Source organism: Grus americana, chromosome 2 (genome assembly GCF_028858705.1).
Source record: "Grus americana isolate bGruAme1 chromosome 2, bGruAme1.mat, whole genome shotgun sequence".
NCBI lineage: Eukaryota > Metazoa > Chordata > Aves > Gruiformes > Gruidae > Grus > Grus americana.
Genome location: NC_072853.1, coordinates 92,733,038 through 92,757,286, shown reverse-complemented (window position 1 = coordinate 92,757,286; position 24,249 = coordinate 92,733,038). Strand labels below are relative to the sequence as shown.

The 24,249-nt window shown below is 40.1% G+C and overlaps 1 protein-coding gene across 3 annotated transcripts in view; it reads right to left on the bottom strand.

Moving 5' to 3' along the window:
• Positions 1-21,868, bottom strand: part of EXOC2 (exocyst complex component 2) — a 136,256-nt gene extending 114,388 nt beyond the window's left edge. For all 3 annotated transcript variants that reach the window (XR_008575767.1, XM_054815814.1, XM_054815815.1), the window contains exons 1-3: positions 21,712-21,868; positions 5,838-5,993; positions 990-1,166 (exon numbers count right to left, since the gene is read on the bottom strand). Coding sequence is in view for 2 of the 3 variants with exons in the window: in XM_054815814.1 (XP_054671789.1) it covers positions 990-1,166; positions 5,838-5,955 (295 nt within the window). In the remaining variant the exon portion in view is untranslated. The remainder of the gene's footprint in view (positions 1-989; positions 1,167-5,837; positions 5,994-21,711) is intronic.
• Positions 21,869-24,249: the final 2,381 nt, after the last annotated feature.

Here is a 24,249-nt window from a genome sequence, read left to right as displayed (position 1 = left end):
TGGGCCACACGGACACAGGACTGACTTTGTTTCCAAAGCCTTAGCACAGACGCTGCATAAAGGTGAGGCACAGTAAGTCTTAGCCCTCAGTCAAAAATGCAGCCAGCCATACTCTTGGCCATGCCCTTCTTTAACATACCCATCAGACACTCAACACCAGAAGTTACCCCCATCCCCACACTTACTTGTTTTTTAAAATATCAATTCTCTTCTCCCAAAAAGCTTCACTGTGTAACATTTGCACTTGATTGATCTTTTTATTATTAAGAACTTAGCACAGCTTGGGAGAAATTATGCGTTATTTTACTGTCACTGAACCGCAGAAAACAAAAGTCTACAATAGCTTTTGTGGGAACCCCTGCTCTGGAAAAGATAACTAGCCAACTTCATCAATGGAGGTGTTCTGTAAGAAATGTGTTCAATCCAGAGGGTATTTAGACTGGATTCTAGATTAAACAGAGGTCCTAGACTGCTTGGCAACATCATTTCAGTGATTAAGCATCTCATGAGAAATACTTAAGACTTTCTGTCTTGCAGGATGGTTTGAATTACAAATAACAAACAGCATTGAGGACTCAACTTTCTTTAAAGGATTAACTGTCAGCTCAGGATTTAGGTGTAAAGCTCATGAGCTGGTTTATATTTTGTATTTATATAGTACACGTAAGAGTAATTCCTGGATCTGTTATGATTTTTTTTTTTTAATTTTAGAAGTTTAGTGTTACTCCTTACAGAAAAATAAAGGGCTACTTTTCATTAGTCATTGAGGGTTTTATCAGGATACTGAGATAGGAGGATTAATTTCACATATACCATGAGTTTATCTATGTATATATTTGCACGTTTTATTGATATACTGTGCTTTCTCTAGACAACTGAGGATTGTCCTGAGGTAGATCCATTTTAAACATACATTTTATTTAAAGAATCACTCAGTCATACATTTGTTTAGCAAAGAAAACAGATAGGAATTTGAACAAGAAAAATACCTATTTTTTCAGGTTTAAGCAGTTTGAAGGAAACAGTTGAAGTTCCTTTGCCACCAGACTTTGTAGTAACAATAATGTCTCCCTTGTCATTTTTAGCCTGTCCAACTCGACACACAATTTTACTGGCGGACATCCATTCAGCAGTTAGCAGACAGTTGTGCCCACAGATTGTTAAACCTGGAAAAAAGAAAAAGATAAATATCCTACTGTGACTAGGAGTATCTTTTGAAATTCCATAATGCAAATACATTTATGATGCTTCGTATGTTTTACATGAATATATGACCCTTCTCTAGTCCCTTATAGCCAGCTACAGTGAAACAGTCATGAATACGTTTTTCAGATGTTCACTAGGTCACTGCAGGTCTTTTGTCATAGTGCTACTTCGTGAGACATGCAGTGCTGCTTGAAGCTTATTTTAATCTCTTCCACCAGTTATGGGCTACTGCAACTTGTACTTCATGTTGTACCATAGGTCTTCTGTCTGCCAGACACTAGAGAACTGCTGTTCGGTATTGTACTTACATGAAATTTCCATCAAAACTGCATGCAAAAAATCTTTGATAAGTTCCCTCTGTATGACTTCGCATAGCAAAAAAAGAAACTGCAAAATATTCATAATGAACAATGTTTCTTCAACTTTCTTTGTTTAGCAGTACTTTTGCAGACACAGAAGGGGTTTTGGTCAAAAAGGTATTAATTGACAAATATTCTGTTCCAATCTCTTCTGTACAAAATCCACAATGCAATGATTCTGCTGAATAAACTGCCCTTGTTGCATGCAAGAATAGTCATGTGATGCTCATCTATTTCCTTTTCTAACCTTTGTCATAACAGAAGTACAAATGACAAATTACAAAATAAAAACACAACACACATTTAGCTATGAAGCTCTCTCATAGGAAAACACTGTAGCATATTAAAACTTTAAAAGCTTTAGTATTTAAGAACACCTCTTAACACTTAGGATTCAAGGTACACCTTAATGTAAGGTCCAAGGCTCCTGGGGCTTCACCTCAGATCAGTCTGACCAACTGATTAATCTGACTGATCAATCTGATCGATTCTGGTCAGATCAGGACTCCGGATGCTGGAAGACATGGATTGTTTTCTCAGATCTAGAACAACAATTCCCATATTCCTAATCAGAGTTTTGATGTCCTGAAGAATTGGCAAGATCCTCATTTCCATAGTATCGATTCGGAGAACAACTTCATTAGGTTCTTCTTAAACAACACCCTTGCCCAGAAACATTTCCAAAAGGACAAGGCTGTACTAGTGTGTTGGTTGTACTGGAGCACAAATTAGTCAGGCATAGAAGTTCATCCTCTGTTGGCTTGGATTTTGTTTTTAATTTCTAGAAAGCTCCGACCAATTTAAAAAATACTTACAGACAGAAAAGGGTCAGCGTATGTGGCTCAGTACCAAAGCTTCACACTTACTTTTTCTCACGATTTAAGTTTCTGACATTACACAGCAGACAAATTTGGCAGTTTTCATGGCTGTCAGATGTAAAAATGCCTTACTCCCTGCCAAAAACTATTTTGAAAATGAAAACCAAAAAATAAAAACCAGAAAGGCACTGAATCTTACCACAACTGTAGGCAATTTTACTTGAGCAAGGACAGTACATTTGTTTCTTTAAAAATGTTTGAATAAAGTGTATGTGGGGGGGAAAATAGGATGCACGCACAAAAAAGTCTTTAAATAAAAAATATTATTATTATATAACATATTATTATATGTTATTTATTTGCAACATTATAACTAGGCCAGTTTTTATTTTGCAGAGGAGAAGAAAAATCACAGATTTATGATGCATGGGTTTTAACCTTAGGTTATATTATTACATTTCTTTTGATTTTATGCTAGCAACATCTCTGAAGAAAAAAAGATTGCAGTAGGAACTAAGACTAACTGAAAGAATTTGTCTGAACCATTCATAAAGAGGTTTTCACCCTAGAATTTCAAAGGTCTGAATTCATACTTAAATTAAGTAATACTTTAAAATGAATATCTGAGCTACAGCAATTTAGTAGGGTAAACAATTTTGAACAATTGTTTTGAAGATCCTTGTATCAATTATTTTGTACTCATTGGAGGTTCCTAAAGTTCTCCAGAGAACAAGATCACAAGATCCAACACTTCTGAAATGGAAGGAAACAGCCTTTGTATGTATCTTAAAAATGTAAAAGAAATTCTCTGTTAACATGTTATATACTAAATATAGTAATGGCACAAGACAATTTCTAAAACAAATAAAGGCATGCTGGAGGAGACCTTTGATAGTACACATACAACATATTTTTCTCCAAAACAAGAAAACTTCCCTTTAAATAAAAATTTCATTTTAATGTGTTGCATGGTACAAAGATCTCCGAGAATATCATACTGGGGTTATAGCTTTTATGTGCCTTTCAATAAATAGGCACAAGTAATTCTCTTATTGAGACTTTCCAATTTTGCTTAAGCCTATATATTGACAACTTTACAATGCCTGCAAAATACAGCTGCAAATGTCTTAAAAGACAAACTAAGCCTTGAGAGCACAAATGTTGCAGGTATCTCCTGGATTTGGCTTTTTCTACTGTGAGCTATAGAGTTACAAATAAAAAGTTTATTTGGTTTCAAAGATACAAATAGATTACAAGAAGGCTCTCTTAAATGAAACGAAAAGGTATATTCTTCTATTACGTGATATTCTGTTTATATATAAAAAACATTTCTTTTCATTTTACTCTAATGCATCTCAAATAGCAGATTATAAACTGTATAAAACCCTCACTCAAACTTGTTTAAATCTCCTGCCTACAAAGGCTCACTTTTGCCAGTATTTCCATTCAGGTCACAGGGAATATTTACATGCCTAATTCAACCATGAAAAGAAATCTTTACATGTCTGGGGCCTTAGTCACTTACTGGAGAAAGCTGAGAATTGAGCTAAGGAAAAAAATAAAGCAATCCATTTTTTATGTTTTTATTTTTACCTCAAAGCATGAGATTATTAGCAGCTATGTGTTACAAGAGTTACTCCGAAAAAAACATGAGACAAAAATATTAGCAGTTAATGAGCTGTAATACTGAGGCACAGTTCAGGAAACGTCTTCCCTCCAAGAACCTAACACTGATCGCTTTTAAGAGGACTACACCAATGAACTAATGAGGTTATTGAAGTACATCAACCACACAAATACACAGAAATATACTCACCTCTAACATCATGAGTTATTTGATTATTTCTCAATAAAGATTCATTAGTGTACCACAACCTCATCTAGCAGCTCCGGAAAATACTACTTCCCCTTTCGAGAGACAGCAAACTGAAGTGAAGGGGAAAATTGTAGTAGCTTATGCTTGGCCATAAAGTTCATTGTGGTGGCCAAGAATGGAATTCGGGAATCTTGGTTTACAGCCATGAAGTGAAACACTGTTTCTAGCAAAGCCAAACAAAATTCCAATGGACTTCAGAGGAGTCATGATTCCACAACAAATTAGATAAATTGTCTCTAACATGAATACTGAAGTATGCATATGCTTAACTTACAAAAGAAATAAGGGAAATTCCAGTTGTTATAGTTAACTTGGATTTCCAAAAGTTTTTACAAAGTCCTTCTCGAAAGGCTTAAGAAAATTAAGCAGCTATAGGATATGATCCTCAAGTGGATAAATAGCTTGTTAAAAGAAACAGGGTTACAGTAAATGGTGTGTTTTCACTGAGGAAAGTTTCCACAGGGTATGTGCTGGAATCACTTATGTTCACTACATTTATAAATCACAAAGAGGTTAAAGTTTGCCGATGATATTAATTTATTCAGAATGTAAAAACTAGAAAAAATGCAGAACAGACCTTATGAGACTGAGTGAATGCATTGTGATGTAGATGCTATAAAACAGCAGCTGAAATTCAATGAACAATGATATGATGCACATAGACAAAACCTTAAATTCACAGATGACAGGCTCAAAATGACTACTAACCCTCAAGCATTTAATCATGGGCCTAGAATAAGCAGAACGATGAAAAACATTAGTAAGAGTTATATGAAAAACAGAATCCTATGGAAGAAATACAAACCAAAAGTGAGAGTACAGTATTATGCCACAGTGCATTAACACTCTGAACACTACATGTAACAAGATATTGTTCACCCACCACTGGTAGTGAAACCAAAACAGATTCACTGAAGAGCAACAGGAAGGGTCAAGGATACATGCAGAAAATTTAAATACGCTAGGACTTTTCAGCCTGGAAAAGAGGCAACAGAGCAGTGATGATCGAGATCTGTATGGTCAGAAGAATCAGAGAAAAATGCTTGTTCCCTCTTTCAATGCAAGAGCTATGATGATTCAAATGAAGTCATCACGTTAAAAATCAAAACAGTGAAGGAAATGGTTCTTCACAGAACGTGTAGCTAAATCATTGAACTCGCTTTGTCATAACTGTTGCGGATATGCAAATTTACTTTTACACTAATTCAAGTAACAGCAATGCTCAGTGACTTTCCCAATACCTTGAAAATACTTCTGACAGGCAAGTCTCCATGCTGAAATTTTCAGTGCCTGGGAAAGTAACAAAGGAGCATCTCGTTACCACTACCCTCTTCTAGGACACTCCCACAGGCATTCATTCTTAGTGTTCAGCACAGGATGTGGAGTCAGGCTAAGGGTTCATCTAGCAAAGTATGGTCATTCTGATGAGTTACACATCAGGCAGCATCCCTGATTTTATGGATTCGAGCACATGTTTGTGAAAAGGGCGTTCTTCCTACCATACAAAAAAATTATCTCTAATCATATCCTAAATGTGACATTCTACAGTCTCAGAACAAGGGGTTTTTTTCAACTTACCTATGAGGTCTGTAGGCCCAGTCCCCAAATTTTCTCCTCTAATTGTCACTTTTGTCCATGAGATGCCTTCATTGGGAGAGATGCCAGTTACAAGTGGGGGCTGCCGTGCTCGAGACATGATGTCTATTCAGTTACTGAAAACTGAGTTGCTTTTATCTGTTCAGCAAGAAACAATCATTTAAAAACAATAATTATATTATGTAAAAATTATTTCAAATATTTTAAGCTGTTCGTCTAAAATGATAAAGAAAAACATGAATTTAAATATGGAACACCACTCTCAAAGCCTTTTTTACCACATAGTCATAAAACAATACAGAACACCTACACCTTCTTTGTACTTCCTTTCTTAATATAGCTCTAGTTCTGAACTGTAAAGGAAAAGTATATTCAGGAAAATATTAAACACTCAAAATGCTTAATGAAACTATATACACACACTCCAAATCACTTATGTCAGAATTCAAATGAGCCTAACTCCATCCTCTATTAGAAAGTTATTATTGTATTCCTGTACTGGGTTTGCATGGCAAGGTTTTGGTAGCTGGGGAGCTGCAGGGGTGGCTTCTGTGAGAAGCTTCCCCCATGTCCGATAGAGCCAATGCCATCCGGCTCCAAGACAGACTCACCGCTGGCCAAGGCCAAGCCCCATCAGCAACGGTGGTAGCACCTCTGGGATAACATATCTAAGAAGGGGAAAAGAAGAAAAAAACACCAGGAGCAATTGCAGCCGGAGAGAGGAGTGAGAAGATGTGAGAGGAACAGCCCTGCAGACACCAAGGTCAGTGAAGGAGGAGGGGGAGGAGATGCTCCAGGCACCAGAGCAGAGATTCCCCTGCAGCCCTTGGAGAAGACCATGGTGAGCCAGGCTGATCCTCTGAAGGTCCATGGTGGAGCAGAGATTCCCCTGCAGCCCGTGGAGGACCTAACGCCAGAGCAGGTGGATGCACACAAAGGAGGCTGTGACCCTGTGGGAAGCCTGCACTGGAGCAGGCTCCTGGCAGGACCTGTGGCCCTGTGGAGAGAGAGAGGAGCCCACGCCAGAGCAGGTTTGCTGGCAGGACTTATGGCCCCATGGGGGACCCACACTGGAGCAGTCTGTTCCTGAAGGACTGCACTCTGTGGAAGGGACCCACGCTGGAGAAGTTCATGAAGAACTGCAGCCTGTGGGAAGGACTCATGTTGGAGAAGTTGGTGGAGGACTGTCTCCCATGGGAGCAACCCCACACTGGAGCAGGGGAAGAGTGCGAGGAGTCCTCCCCCTGAGGAGGAAGGAGCGGTAGAGACAACGTGTGATGAACTGACCACAACCCCCATTCCCTGTCCCCCTGTGCCACTGGGGGTGGGGAAGAGGGAGAGAAATCGGGAGTGAAGTTAAGCCTGGAAAGAAGGGAGGGGTGGGGGGAAGGTGTTTTAAGATTTGGGTTTATTTCCCACTACTCTGTTGAGCTTGGTAATAAATTAATTTTCCCAAGTTGAGTCTGTTCTGCCTATGATGGTAATTGGTGAGTGATCTCTCCCTATCCTTATCTCAATCCACGAACAAATCTTTCGTTATATTTTCTCTCCCCTGCGCAGCTGAGGAGGGCAGTGACAGAGCAGCTTTGGTGGGCACCTGGCCTCCAGCCAGGGTCAACCCACCAGTTCCTTAGAAATTTTAGAATTGCTAAGCTAAGTAATAGGCTATGATTACATATACTGATAACTTCCCCATCAAAATTAGACTTACTGGCACAGATAGTCCTATGGGAAGAAGCCTCCAGCACTTATTTGTATAAAGCATCAACATATACAAAAAATTGAGAAAATTAAAACATTACTTACAGATACTACACTAGCAGAGAACATCAACAAAACAACTAATATCCCAACAGATCAACAAAAACATAAAGAAGCATTTCCAGAAGATTATTCCTTTGCATCTGAAATTAAGAGTCAACTTAAACCACTTTAACTAGCTTTGTAATACAAACACCAATATGCTACGCCTGTTATGCAGCCTACACTTACTTTACTATGCAACTGATTACAAATTCCTATGGCTTATTAGCCATTTCCATTGTGCAGCTCTGCAGCTATGAGAAGCAGATGAGTATAACCTGAAGCACGTTAGCTGCCACCAACTTCTCCGTATTTACAACACTTACTAAACGTAGAGCCCGCCCATAGGTAAACAGGTCCTACAGAAGTCATAAGGCAAAAAGGTTTCTTTTGAGGACTTACATGGATATTTTGCATCACCTATTCCATTTCATGACTCTTGAATTATTCTACTAAGACACACAACATCCTTAAAATTCCTAGTAAAAAAATTTCATTTGGTATTCTGGAACTTTGTAAAGTTATCTATGATCAGTTTCTAATACGAATTCATCTGCATTGGAAAGGTAAGAACACCAGAAACAACCTATAGGAAGAAATGTTTTTATTTCTTAGAAAATCCAGGAATGATGAAACAGGTCAGTATTCAAAAACCTTAGGCATACAATTTTAAAAGTTCAGGTTGGCAAAAAATATGTGAAATATAAGCCAAGCTTCATAAGGCTTCTCTTACCTATTTTTATTTTGGATTGAGGTACATTTCCTATTTTTACTTGCAAATAGTCAAGTCCATGAAACCCAGAACCTCTGTAAATCATCCCTACCAATAAACTGCAGTAAAGTTGCAGTTTCCAAGCACCTGCAGTTAGAAAATACTAGGATTAAGCAAGCTATCTCTGTTTCATCTGCTTCTGCATATACAAAAATTGTACCATCATACACCATGCTTCTACACAACCTCCCCAAATTTTTCAGTGTTACTAGCTAGATCTGCCCTGAGGATCAAAGAAGCTGCCACTGACCGGTTTCTATCTTCGTGAAGTTGGAACGCACACTGAAAATGAAGATGGAAATCCGAACAGCAGGAATAAGGAGGAAGATCTCTCTCTCACTTATAATAAAACTTTACTGTAACATTTTTTTCTTCTCAGTTTCTGGGTGTCCAACTTCAGAGCCCACAGCCACACCTGAAGTCTGTGTGAAATGTACCCTGAATGTAGGGAATGCTGCACAATGCTCTGAAATATTCAGGTTCTAAATAAACACTTCAAATCTATAAATACATTTGATCTTTAATGTCTGTTTCTCAGTTTCACATATTTAAAACAGGAATGCTATCACACATCTCAAAAGCTATTTTGAAGACAAATTCATTAATATGGAAGAGGCATTTACATGCTCTGAACACCATAGAACTATTAAGATCTTTTGAGACTACCTTTGAAGAGCATGCAATAAGTAAGAGATGTAGATTCCTGTTGAACAAGCAAGAACAATAAGTTGCGGTATGTGAGCCGCATCCAGTACATGAAGGAAGCCTGGTAAGAGTCCATGAGAAAACATACAACGTACCTCTGGAACTAAGGTGGTTTGTTTTGGTTTTGTGTTTTTAACTGGCAAACTTCATAATATTTCTTGACTGGTTGACTTCACAACATGAAAAATTACATTATGGTTTTTAATAAAACATTAATTTCCCAGTTTTTTGCAAACAACAAACTGATGAAAAAGGAATTCAGTTATATAGTATCATATGGATGCTCTTACAAGTCTGTATGTAAAATACTGGAACCTTTTAGACGAACCCAACATGAGGCTAGAGAAACGAGTAGTCAACAGATGCAGTCTATAACCTTGTGGGTAGAACAGCACTGGAGGAGAGGAGGACTGTATCAGCAGATTACAAAGAAACCAGTTACAGAAGAGAAGGTTGTGCTCTGGCAGGCAAAGTCCCCTCCCCCCTGCCCTGTTCCTATTTCTTTCCCAGCACCAGTTTCCCCACCCTCACACAGAGGGAGACAGTCTCCACTTCAAAACTGAGGCCAGGTCCTAGTCTTGCAGCCAAACTATTTCCTGCCCCTATCCTGATGATTTTCCCTCCGACTTCTTATCCATGAGTTCAAGCAGGGAGGGAGAGAGGTGTTAACATCCCAATTCTCCTTTCAAATCTGGACGCCTTGATAATTCCTCTTCCTTACCTCCCGTTCCTTACCCTGAGCCTTCTTGTCCAGACAACCCACCTGCACTACTGTTGGGCCACTTCCTCACCACAGGTGACAATGAAAGACCCAGTCTTCTGTCAAGACTGCCAGTCCTGGAGTCACAAGGCTCGCCCAGCTCTCCTCTCACCTACACTGCATTCAAAGCTACATTGCCACAGCATCACCTGACAAAACAATGGGCAGCACAACAGAAATAAGCTTCCCAGTTCCCATTGCTAAACCTAATAATACTTAGAGCAATCGGAATCTGAAATTGCAAGGAAAGTCTTGGTTTTTCCTATACAGTTACAAGATGCATATGCACACAAGTTCAGACCTTTCAGAATTCGAAGTTTCCTCTGGAGTCCTGTGCTAAGAGGATGTTAGAGAAGAATCAGGTGCCTAAGTTTACCTAGAGCATCTTATCTATGTAGTCTTTGCAGCTTTCCTCACAGATCCACAGCAGACCTTGAAGATATACACCAGCTGTAAACAGCGGGGTTACGTGCCCACATACACACCCAGTCACCTTCTGCAGGAAGCAGCATATGTCTAGATACCAGTAAGACAACATAAAACATGTCTTTTACTTTCGAGTAATTTTTGTAAAGATTTATATAGAATGTTAATCAGTAACACAGATGTAAAAAGCCATCTTCAGGAACTCAGTGGTAATATGGAGAGGAAGAAATCTTGAGGAAAACACGTAAAATAGAAGCTACTTTGGTATTATTTGGCTGATTTTCTTCCCCCACTCCAAATGTTATGGTTCCCTTGCATTGCAGTCACTGCTTCTTTCAAAATACCTAGGCACACAGGTAATTGGTTTGAATTGATACCAAAACTCAAAAGTAATATTACAACATATTTTTCTGGATTTCAGAAATTGGCACTAGATCTCCCCTCATGATGAGCTGAATAAATGTAATAAAAATGCTGAGCCTCCTGAGGTCTAATATTTCTTCTAAAGTATTTCCATACTTAGTGCAGAATTGCTTTAAAATACCTCACTGGAATGAGAAGACCACAGTAAATCTCAACACATCACAAAAGCACTACAGCACTGAGACGCTCTATTATTATTTTTAAACAGCAATTGGTTTCATTTATTTCAAAGAGTAAGTAAAGGAACTCTGTGGAATCTGTCCTTACTATAAATATCAAACAAATGCTTGGGAGACTTCAACTCATTTATAATATTTCCTCTCCTCCTCCTTATGACAAACATATCAATAGTTAAAATGACTGAACTGCTTATTGGGAAGCCTAGCCAGTATACTGCTGTGGGCCAAAGCAAGTTTGCAATTCTTTTAAAAATCTTCAAGGCAAAGCTGAAAAAATAACTACTTTTTTTGTTTCATGAAAAGATACAATAATATAATTAAGACCCTTTGTTGCAATTCTATGCAGTGCCCTAAAGAGAAGTCCTATTCTTTACAAATACATGTTATGTATAAAATAATAATAATATAAAAAAGCAGCCTTCTTACTGAAAGACTGGTTCTTATACAGACTAGGGGAGATTGTATAAAGACATTTTTCTACACAAGGCATTTCTTCTGAGGAGCCAGGCTCACTGAAGAAGCATTAACAAGACTATTTTTTTATGATTTTTTTTTTTTTTTGCAATGGACAATCATCTTCTACACTAAGCGGTCTCTTTCCCTCTTTACTTGCCCCCTGCTCTTTTTTTTTTTAAACTTCATTTCCTCGCAATATCTCCCCAACAGTTTAACATGGATGACATCTGTTTGACTGCTCTCATGATCTTGCCCATATTATTCTCTCTATTATTCTGTCATAATTCTTGTTACGAAAGTGCAGGGAGTTAGAAAGCCTCTGCAAAGACCACCTACTACAAAGCCATCTTGAAAAATGCCTTTCATAAACATCATCCTTGTCCATACATGAGCTCTCAAATAAACTGTCCTCTCACGAAGATTTGGTTCAAAAAAAAAAAAATAAATCCAGACAATTCTAAGCATTACAAGCTTGCTAAAGAGAGACATCTTCACTCTCTATCTTAAGAAAAGCCACTTTAAAAACAACTAATGAGGAAATATAATATGGCCCAACATAAGGGAAAATACAAGTCTAGTTGCTTTTTTGACTCTTGTAAACCTTCAGTTGGTTTAAAGCAAGAATTCTTAAGTAAGTTTCCCCATTCAACTTTCAATGGTGAGCAGAGAAGAAACACAAAGTAAAATGCCAATAACTACCATATCTGTTCTGTAAAGCAGAGTATTGCTTACTGCTCTGGAAGAAGTACCAGAATATGAAATAAGGATACAACAGAAGTTCAGGATTTAAGGATATTAAATTGGCTGGTAAATTGAAATCCCAAAGGAAAACTAAAAACATCATGAAGGCATGGAACTTCGGAAGGCAAGTAACAATCAGGTGCCACCTTATAAATTTCAGCAGTGGAAAAATTGGCAGTTGAAATGTTTTTAAAAGGAGTTCCTGACTTCTAAAAGAAGATAGCAAGTTGGTTCCAGTGACTTAAAATTCAGTTAAGTTAAAGTTTTCAGCAGTACTTTGTCACAGACACTGAACCTAAAGACTCTCTCGGAGGAAGACAGACGCAAGGTCAATGCAAGTGCCATGGTCATCTAGCAAAGGGAATCTAAGCTGTCAAGAAGGGAGGAAAGAAAAAGCCTATTTGTCATCGCTGAGAAGGTCTAAGCTACAAGCAAGCATGCAAGTCTTCAGGTATCAACTATTTATTTGTTCTCACTCATATATGTGTGACAGAATACAATTTTTAAAAATTTTGAGGCAGGAACAGCAGGAATGACCAAAACATCACCCATGTACAAATCACAGTATGCCTCAGATGATGTTGTTTACTTTTTAAAAAAAACAAACCAACCTGAAACCAGCAGGTGAGGTACTCTTACTACACTAACATCAGAGCATTAAATGCTTTCCAAATGAACAGACTTATGAAACGACCTTTTTTAAACAAGCAATAAATACTCAGATTCCAGGACCTAGATGATGGCCTTTTCACCTTAAACTACACAAACTTGTGCTTCTACTAAATAAATCTAATAATTTGTTTTCACTAGAAAACCCAAAGAGTCCCCTGAGTACACTATGACAGAGTCAGTGAGGGGACACAGCAAATGACCCCAAGAAGGACGACAAAGCAAAAAGATCCCTACATGTTTGTACTGAAAACCATTACGAAATGATGAAAAACACTATTGCAACCTTTTCTGTGCTTTATCTTCCCAACAATATAAATTCAGACAGACAATCTACATAAACCAAGATTTAAAAGCATCCAAAAAGCAGCACTGTGAAAATAACTGACATTTATTAACCCCTCTGGAGATCTTCAGTGCCCTAAAATTTCCACAGCCTTCAACACTGCATTAATAATACAAAGTCCATTCCTGCAAGCCTGCCAGAAAAGACTGGGAAGTGAATAAGCTAAACAATGCTGAAATTCCAAGTGATATTAAGAATCTATGCATGTTTATTTAAATAATAAAAGAGGACTTGTCAATTTAAACAAGAAGTGCTCACGAATCTTACATTGAAGGGGGAAAAAACTCTTCAAAACACCACTAAGCTACTTATAATGAAAAGATGAACAAACATAAAAAACGGGGGTAATTTCACCATCACACAGAAAAAACAAAGCCTCATTTGTCTTGCCCTGTCATATCCGGCATGTTGATTCAAGCCAATATTAACACTGACAAACATGTTAACCTACAGGACAACGCTACATGCCAAAATCAGTTTCAATTTGGGAAGATGTGCAAGTTTTGTGATGGAAAGGGCAAATGAAAAAAAAAAAAAGAGAAAATATTTGGAGTATTAAATGACATAATCCGATACCCTTCCCTTTTTAAAAGGGCTCCTGAATATTCCAATCAGTCACAAAGGGCGTACTAGAGATTATAGTTTTCGGGTAGCCAAGGAGTAAGCACGGCAGTTTTTGCTTTCACTGACGAAAAATGCAAGCATGCCTATTGTATCTCAGAGGTCCTGCTTTCGTTAACCCAGCAAGGTGTATCTTCACGGCTATATATCTCGACAGAACGAAAGCAAAACAATCACAGCACTCAGCGATGCCATTAACATTTCTGAGTCACAAGGGATTAAAAGGCCGGACCCCAGGCAGATGCGTCGAGAACCCTGGGCAGAGGAGTTCAGCGTCCGTCGCAGCCCGGGCTGCAGCTGCGAGGGATTGACACCGCTAACTGTGGAACCCAGCTCAGGAGAAACTCCGGGCACAGTTCCGGCATCCGAAATAAATTAAAGTAAACAATGTTGCTCTCTCTCATCCACCCTGTTAGCAGCCTCTCGGTTGAGCTGGAGACCACACACCCAGACCACACAGCACCAGCTGAACTCACTCGCACGCAACATCTAGAAGCTGTCACTCTGCTGAGGTATGGGGAGGAAAAAGGGGGGCAGGAGTGTGAGTGTGTGTCTGTGTGTGTTTAGAAAAGCTGCTTGCTCTCTCCTCCTATCATTACAGCTGGTTATGTTTTGTGCAGTTGGGAAGGAGGGAAAGGAAGGAGGGATAAAAAAAAGACCTATAAACCTCACTAAGAAAACATACTGGTCTTGGCCTTTTGTAGTAATGATTTGCACTCCTCCTGTACTAGTTTAGTAGCTGATGAAGGGCTAACAAAGCAGCCATTTAACATCAATTAACCTTCTATCTATCACATGTCAAAAAAAAATCTAGACTAGTACAAAACCATTCCCTTGTACATATTAAATGCCAGCATCTTATCAGTTATAATGCACAGCATACCTATATATTGATGTATTTTTACATCAGGAATTTTGGTACATTATTTATGTAGGGAAGAGATTTCCACAAAGGACAATTAACTGCACAAATGCCATTACAGCATCAAAACACTGACTTTTTCCACAAACCCTCCACTGTAAAATGAGTTTTTGTTCATTACTATCTTACACCATAAACAACCTGAAGAAAATTAATGAGCCTACATATAACACTGAGTTTGTGACCCATCAGTGGGAAGTAAAAATAGCAAACCTCTAAAAACAGATTAAAAAGAACATTAATCTATAATACAGATGAACAGAGACTTTTAAAATGGGAAACGAGCCGGGGGGGGGGGGGGGATTCTTTGTTTCTTTTAGCTCAGAAAATCATTTCATCTGCCTATTGTATCACCTGTTCAAACAGAAAAAGCTGACTAAAATATCTGAAGAATTTAAAAATCTATTTTAGTCAGTCTACTTAAAAAAAGTTTCCCTTCCCTCCACTCTACTACCATGAACACACATATCTGCTCCATCAAACTCACCAGCACACAAGTTTAATTTAATCCATGCACAGTCTAAACAGCCCAGAACCACAGTCACATTTTCACCTCAGCTCAAAATCTATTTACTTAAGTGACAATGACATCTCCAAGTGACACCATTAAACAAAACCATCAATACTACAATTATCCAAATGTCAATATAAGCCCTATAAACTTGGATTAGGACATTTTTATTGGGGAAAAAACCTTAAGAAAAAAATCCTAAAAATATTTCATCTTAGCAAATACATTTCCAAAAAGTTAGCTTTAAAGTTCCATAACTTCACACTGAAAATAAATTATTCCCCCAATTTATTAATTAGGTCTACATGCTGGTTTATACCAGTTCTTGAATGAACACTTTTGCTAGTATATTCAATGTCACAGTACCTATTAATCACCAAGACTCAAGTCAAACCAATTTAAGTTTTCTGAACATCTGATCTGGTTATACTGAATTGGCTAGAAAAGGGTGATAACGAAGAAGAAAATGTAATTCAAGAAAGTCTGAACACAGATGTTTCTCCCCAAAATTTCTGCTCTTTTCATTATAAATTGCATTACAACTCCCCAGAAATTAAATCATCTACTTGGTTAAAAGCTTCTGTATTTATTACATGACACATCACTATAATCTGGCGACGTTGTGAAGAAAAAGCTTAAACATCTCTATATAAACATATATATATGGAAAAAAGTCAACTCAGCTTTACACAAAACCATATCACAGATGGCCATAAATCTCCCATTAATTTCTAAATTCTCACAAAGCACATGCTTTCCTACATCTGCTTCTACCCCCAATATCCAGTAAAGTTTGCTTCATCTACAAGTCATTCTCCTTACTGTCCTCCAGTTAAACCCTTCACCTCTCTTTTGTTCTGGAGTTATTCATAATTTTTGGTGCATTATTTTAGTTATTAGGAAAACAGTAAAGAATCTTAATACCCTCATTATCCCTCTACCTTATGTTATTCACAGGCAGAAATTTGAAAACAATATTTCAAGCACCAAAAACTTTCAAATATGTTTATGCAAATGCATTCAGAAAGATCCAGAAGTTCAGAAAAATAAACCCCAATGGGATGAGGTTTATTTTTTTCTAGAGAAAAGAAACAGGACAACACAGATTTTTGCTAAGCCCTGTAACTATACACAATATTCTTTATAAAAACACTATGTAACCACTGTAGTCACACAGTTCACATGGTCGAAGTTTTAACTTGGGTGCTTGTAGGTAGGACTGCTACACTAAATTTAACATTTGCCGTGTGACTTCCTTGGCAGTTCCTTTTGTTTCAAAAATATTTAAAAGATGAGACATGTACTTGTGTTACCAAGATTCCTGTATTTTTCACGTTCTCTCCCTAAACACCTCGTCCTGGCGCCTGCTCAGGGAAGCACTTGAGCCATACGCTATAGCATCTTTCTCTACTCACATGGTCAAACACACGCTCAAGTATTTCACTGCCCAACAGCCTGTATGCACAGGTATTTTTCTGACATGTTTTAGCCTTACATACTCTCAATCTTCATTTCCACTCACCCACCTAAAATCCCATCTCCTGTATGGAACTATCATGCTGTCAGAGTAGTGAAGTTGTATTTTGAGACAACTTGCCTTCTATGCTGATGAAAAGGAAACACAAGAAAAACCCATCAGCTATATGCACAGCTCCTTAACTTTTTGCCAAAAATCTAATGTTCAGTTTTCCAGCAAGAAGCAAGGTACACATGTCAAAACCACAGTGAGATTCGAAGTGTCACAAGACTCACAGAATTCTTAAACATAAAATTTAAGTCATTGCTTTTTAAATTGAGACATTCCAGGATTATCTCAGAAAATCAGTTTGGCTTGTCTTGAATACAAAAGTGGGCATTTAAAAAGGAACTGTTGCTCAGCGTAGCCCTAAATCTACAGGCTTTTTGATGAACTTCCAAATACAGGGTACATTGCTTTTGCGTTATCCATGAAGTGAAAGAAAAAAATACAAGTCTAAATATACCTAAAAATCACTGATTTATATTGTAATCTGATCCACAGACACTTGTACACTGCCAGAGTCCCCACTGACTTCTGCACAATATAACCTAAGGTCTGCCTTTGAGAATTAAACTGAAAATCTGGGAATCTCTAGTTCCCTTAAGGTCAAGAGAAAAACCAGACCCATTAAGGACTTGGTGTCTCAGAATTTTGTTTTCCTTAAAAACAAAACAAACAAAGTTAGAAAGGAAACACAGGCTTTCATGCCCATCACTGAGTGCAATCACAGCATTTTCAGTAGAAAATGTTGAACATACTGTCTGTGCTGATTAATTAAGAACTTCTGTTATCAAAAAAAGGCTATATGGATCAACTTCCTTTTGAAGAAAAAGCACTAAATACTTCCAAAATAATATAAAACATACAATTGTAAACAATTTTTCCATAGGAGGGAAGGAAGGTGTTTAACTTAGTGTTGTTTAAAATATTAAATACTTAGCTTACCTTCCCCTATGCAAAGTGTGTAACATACCAATCACATAATCCTTATTTTCAGGCATTTCTCTCATTACTCAGTTTCTAGGAAAACTGTTTCAGGGGGTTTTTTTGTTGGGTTCCCCCCCCCCCCCCAGGAGATCACACAAATGAGTTCTTCCTCCTGCTCTTCCCTCCTCCTCCAACTTTCGACATTGGGAGAACAATCCAACTGTTTTTGAACTGAAATACTGACCGGAATTCTAGAAAATAATTTTCAGATTAAGGTACAAAAATTTTAATCAGCTTTATTTTTAAATTGATACTTTGCAAGCTGTAAACACAGACCTTTCCTTTCACGTTCAGCGCAAAAGATCAAACGTTACTCTGACGTGACTGCGCTATGCATGTGCTGTCTAATCATCCCTCATCCTACAAGCACCTTTACAAACAAGATTTCCCCCATTACCGAGCACCATATTTCTCCACTGGGAAAAGTAATTTGCAAGACAAAGTTGCACAGCACAGATTTGCAGAATGTAGGTGGTCTAAGACAGAAGGTCAAAGCTAAGCTGAAGAGCTAACATCTGACTTCTGCTAAAAGATATTAATTTAGCTGTTTTCAGATTTTGAACCTTCAGCGTACTTTCAAGTACAGCAGCAGATTCCACTCTTACTGAAAAGTTCACGTAGAAAATAAGTTCACCGTAACATGTACAGTCTTCCGAGTATTATTTTCCAGTCCTTCACTGTAAAATTAAGTACTAGTAATTTCTCCAGTGGAAAATTTTTCTGTGCCTGTTTGCATAACTAAGCAGTGATGTGCAACCATTCAAAATACAGGTAGTGTCTGTGCTTCAAAGGCTGTTTTATCCTTGAGGACAAAACTCAATTGCAGATTATTCCACGGACACTTTCAATAGTTGTCAGAATCCATGTTTTTAAGAACACATTTTATACCCAATCTTCTGTCACAATCCTATCAAGATACTACTGTTTTTCCTCTCTCTTTTTCTTTTTTTTTTTTTTTTTTGGTTTGGTTTTGGTTTTTAAGTAGGACAGTTGAAAAACAGAATCAACAGAAGTAAAATAACTCAAAACTGATGTTTAGTTTCGAGTACAGTGCTTAAGACTTACTGGATTTACAGCCAAACATATCAGTACATTGAAAGATGTTGATTAAGCACGGTTTAACATAACATATCTAAAAGTTTTCATCACTAAAAGAGGTCAGTGGCCTCTGCCTTTCTAGTCAACCCACTTATTTTGCTTTACTTCAGCTTCACTTTGAGGAAAAGCATAATAAAGAACGGACTGTATCAGTGGATAGTTTCTTTTTAATAGGACGTTGGAAAATAATTGGTGGATTATGTATTTTAACATCTTTATTGTCTGTTTTTGCCTCAAATACTCTCAACAGCTAGCAAAAAACTCTGCTCATATTCACAGGAAATCCTACAACTCAAAAAAAATAAGATCTGAAGACTACAGATTCAAAAATACTTAACGAATAGTACCTTTTGTACTGAAGATGAAACAGTTTCTCCACACAATATCCACTCGAAGTGCAAGATGTTAAATATTCTATTTAAAAGACGCCTTTTTTTTTTTTAAGTTCATGACTTAGAATTTTAAGGGGTTTTCAAATTAATTCTAAAAATTATTATTAGTTTAGACTAAATTATCATTAATTTAGACTGCTACTCAGCACTAATATCTGATAAAGCATTAAAGTACCCCATCAAGTCTGCAAAAATATTGCAATTTATTGAATGAAGGCCATGAAAACACAGGACAACTTTACATTGTCAAAAAAAAAAAAGAAAAACCACAACAGTACAATTTTGATTGGTAACATGTTTTTAATTAAAGTTTCACCTCTTACACATACTAAAAAAAGTAACATTTTCCATACAGAAAAACCCCTTAGCTGTTACAACGTAAACTAATGGTATTTTCACTAAGTCATACCAGTATAATGAAAATCATTGCATCCTGTTTTAAATGATGTTTAAGACAACAGAAATCCCATCTAAGTAAAAACATTGCTGTCCAAGGGTGAGCATAAATCACAAAAACTGTAAACTAAGCTACCCACGGGACAGAAAATAGCAGGAGGACTCGCCTTTTGCTGCCAGTGCAAGCTGTGATAGATACTATAGAACTAGGGAACCAAGAATTATAGAACTTTTCTTCTTCAGGTAAGCAAAAGGTAAAGGAAGAAAACAGACATATTTTCCTAAGCCACAAGTTTGTTTATTTGCAGTTTACACTAAAATAACAAACAGAAGTCCTTTAACTGTTTTGACAACTATCAAAAGCAAAACCAAAACAAAGCTTACAATAATGAAATGCACACAGACCACTAAAGGAGACAAGAGATGTTTACTTATTTTAAGAAAGATCAGAAAGCCTAGAAAGTTGAAGTGAGGTTACGGACGGTTTTAAACTAAACTTTAAAGAATGAATATTTATAGTTTATATTTAATCTGATGTTCCGTCAGAGCTAAGATGGCTTAATACTTCACTGGCTTTCAATTCAAAGCTTTCGAGTGCATGGCTAGAAGCTGTTAATCCTCAACCAGCAAGCAAACTGCAGGAAATAGAAAAAATGGCGGGGGGGAGGAGGAGGAAAAAAGAGAAGGAAAAGCCGACGGTGTAGAAGGAACGCTATTTTGAAAGCCAGTAAAACTGGACAGAATGGGAAACTCCCTTTTGGAAATAGGATCACCCCTGTTTTCGGACATCTACTCTCCTTGATAAGAAATCCTTTTCAGGTTGCTAATTAAGATATAGAAGAGGCAAGGAGGAAAGATGTTTGGTCATCCAGCTCACAGACCCTTCTGGACTGCACTGCAGTCCAAGTGAGGAAGAAATGTAGAACTAGGTAGAAAGTTTAAAAAAAAAAAGTCACAGAGGAAGTGTAACACCACTTCCAGTTAGATATCCATGAAAGCAATTATCTCTCAACCAGTAAATGTCATTTTGATTTGTTCCACATTCCTTACTACATACTTTCTTATCGTACTTGCGTAAGTACACACTCATTTTGGGGTGTTATTTCTGAAACTTTGCAGTACCAGTGAATGCAAAGTTTTAAAAAATAAAAGTCAGACCTGCAAATAACTAGCTCTTCAGAGGTCAGACCTCACCTCTCCCCTACTTATTTCCTCTACTCCCCACCCAGCACACCCACACACAAACACTTCATTGAGCTAAACGATTTAAGACAGTTCTAGACCATCCTCGTTTCATCGCATAACCCAGCGGGCCCAGGAGCTCCGGACAGATCGCTGCCAGCCATGAGAAACAAAGGCAAGAGCCACAGAATTGCTGCCTTGCCCGCTGGCTTGCGGCGCCAGCCCCACCAGCGCCGAGAAGGGCTCCCTCCCACGGGCGCCCACGGCCGGGACACCGCGCTGCTCGGCCCGAGCATAACCTCTCACAGCCACCGTCACTCGGCAGACACCCACCCGCCAACAGGACACCGTGAGCCCTCCCCCGGGGAGGCTCACAGGTGACCGGGAAACCCCCTGCCCCGCCGGTATCCCGTCTCCTGTCAGGGGGCTGGGGGAGGAGGGAAAGCGAGCTGCTGCAGCCGGGAAGTCACCACCGCCCTCCCCTTCCCCAACTCCCCGGGCGGCTCGCGGGGCCCGGCACCCAGCCGCCGTCTTCCCCCAGCCCCTGGCCTCAGGGAGACGAGCGAGGCCGAGCGGCTGCCCATCCCGGCGCAGATGGGCCGGTACCGGCGCACTCTCGCGGCGGGGCGGGGCCAGCAGGTGCCTCCAGGGCGGCCGAGGAGGGGCCGCCAAGCGCGAGACGGCAGGAGACCGGCGACGCCCCCCCGCACCCCAACGGCCGTTAACGACAGTTCCGTCCCCGCTCCCCCGCGCGGCAGGGGCGGGGCCTGGGACGCGACACTCGACCCTCCGGGGAGCGGGGGAGGAAGAAGGGGGGAGGCCGAAGGGAGGGGAGAGGCCTCCGCCCCGGGGAGTGGGAGGAAGGAGCCGGAGCTGCCCCGCTGAGAGCCGGCTCCGCAGAGCCCGGCGGAGGAAGAGCGGGGCGGGAGGGCACAGACTGTCACTCACCGGCCGCCGCCACCGCCGCCGAGTTCGTATCCGGCACCTGGGGCAGCTCCGCTCCCAGCAGCGCCTCCGCGTCCGGCGGGCACAGGCACCTCCAGCCGCTGCCCGAGAAAATCGATGGAGCGCAGAACGATCGAGGACGGGAGAGAAGGCGCTCCCGGCCACCGCCGTGCCCCCAAGCCCCGCCCCCTTACCGGCACCGTCTTGCGCGTGCGCGATCGCTCTCGCTCCGTCTCTCCCTCCCTCCCTCTCACCCCTGAACGGGTGGCGGCAAAGGCGCTGGGAGCTCCGGGAGTTGGGCCCCTCGTGGAAGAGGAGCAAGGGAAAAATAAAATCATAATAACAATAGTGACAACAACAAGGACGACAACAACAACCATAATAATAAATAATGATAGTAAAACTATTGCTGAGCGCTGCATCCTGATCCCAGCGGGAAGCAACTCATCCAAGGGCATCGGCAGCATGGGGACACCAGTGCTGTGGTGTGAGGGGAAGGCCTGGTGGTGCTTGCCGCGGTGGGTGGAGGAAGGGAGGGGGAAGGAGAAACACCCAGGCCAAACAGCCTTTGCAGGTTGCTGTAGGGTTGGGCCCAGAGCCGTGGTGTCGGGGACTTGCTGCTTTTCACATACCCTTCTTCCAGAAACCGCTTTGAAATAATCTATGGCACGAAGCGTATCTGCCGTGGCTGAACCTGAAGCGGGCGCTTCTGGCCCAATCTCTGTGCAACTGGCCATGTCAGGCATGCCAGGGCCACAGCCTGTGGTGAGGCCGCAGGCCCCCGAGTAGGGTTAGCACTCGTCAGTCCCTAAAATGCCTTTTTTTCTTGCCCCCTACCCCGGGTTGTTCCCTAGCAGCCTGACCTCCCAGGCAAGCGGCTTTCTGGAAGGGCCGTGGAGATGGACAGAAGCAGGACCCGGCTGCTGTGGGAACTGAGGCTCTCTGGCCACCGCACCAGTGGGCAGGCAGTGCTGTCAGCACTGAGTAATGATGCAGATCGGTCCTCCTTTTCCAATGAAAATGTAAACATTTTTCTTACCAAACTGGCTATCTACCCGGCGTGCCTCTGTACAGAGGTTCTTTTTCCTTTTGGAAAAGGTCAGATCTCCCTTTTCACTTTTTTGCTAGGATTGTTTGAAATCCAGTTGCAAAAGCCAAGTTCAGACAAAATCTTAATGGGAAGGAGAGGAAAAGCGATGAGAGAAAAAACGCAGAAGGAAGAATCCATTGCTCGGTTTTGCCATATCAGACTTACAACAGGATGTTACTAGGAAAACGAATTACCTTTCATAAAACCTCAAAGAACTTAAGCACCATAAAAAGCAGCATGGCCAAGAAACATCATTTTCATCACTATTTTCCAGAGGTTAAAGCCACCCAAGTTAAATTAGTAGGCTGTAATATCTTGTCACATGAATACACAGTGCTTTTCTGACTCTTTCCTCTAGGCTCTGTAAAATGTTACACAGCATCTCTCTGGGGAAAAATGAGAGTGCTTGGTATCTATCTTTTCTCTAATTATTTCCGAAGTCGTTGCTAGTGACTCTCCAGTTTTCTGCTAATATCCAATGCAGAAAGATTGCTCTTCAGTCCTCTGAGAAAAGTAAAGTTGGCATCACATTAAAAAAAAAAAATGTAACTATTTGTCACTTATTTCAAAATGATGTTTTTCCTCAATGACAGCTTGTTTGCATTTGCTCATTAAAAGCCTGTCATCTGATGTGCCAAATAAAACCACGACTTTGAAAGGCTTGGTTGATAACGAAGGCCCCACCCAGCACACCACATTCCTGGGTCTCAGCCCTGCCCCAGGCCCTCTGGGAGTGGATACCTGTGCCCAAAATGCCCGTTGACTTCAGTGGGGGTCTGTAAAGGGAACCGTCTGCCCAGAAGGTTTTGTAATAAACAACCATGAATTTAGATTTAGTTGAAGTGACAAACTTCAGCACCAGACTGAAGTTGTGTTGTGAAGCTGGTTCACCTCTCTTGGAAATGCCGATAACCTAAAGAGGTGAATCATTAAGAAGAGGGAGCCTGATCTTGAGACAACCACCCAATGTTAGCAGAAGTGAGAAAAACCTGCGAGGCCTTTGTGCTTCTGAAAACATCATCTAGCCTCCCCACGTGGAGGTTTAAACCAGCTGTTTCCAAACAGCTGCTTAGCAGTGCTTTTATCCAGATCTTGGTCCGAGGAAACCCATCAGAACGGTGCAACCAGCCTAAACTCTGCAACCACAGAAGCCTTAGAAATGGTGTGTGTGGGTTCATCACGGGCATCCACACAGGCAAATCCTCCTGTCGCCAAGAGCAGCATCTGGTACTCTTACGATCAGCAGGGGCCCTGGACAATATTGTCGATGAAGAACTTCCTGCGTGCTGCGCTTTGTTGAACCTACTGTGGGTGGTTTTCCCAGCTGATGTGCGGTGACCATGTGGTAAGCATCACCTATGTCTTCAGCGACTCCAGAGCAAAGCTGATGGTGACTGAATGTAGATTTGACCCACTGGAGAGAAGAAACACTGCCCCACACATCTCTTTAG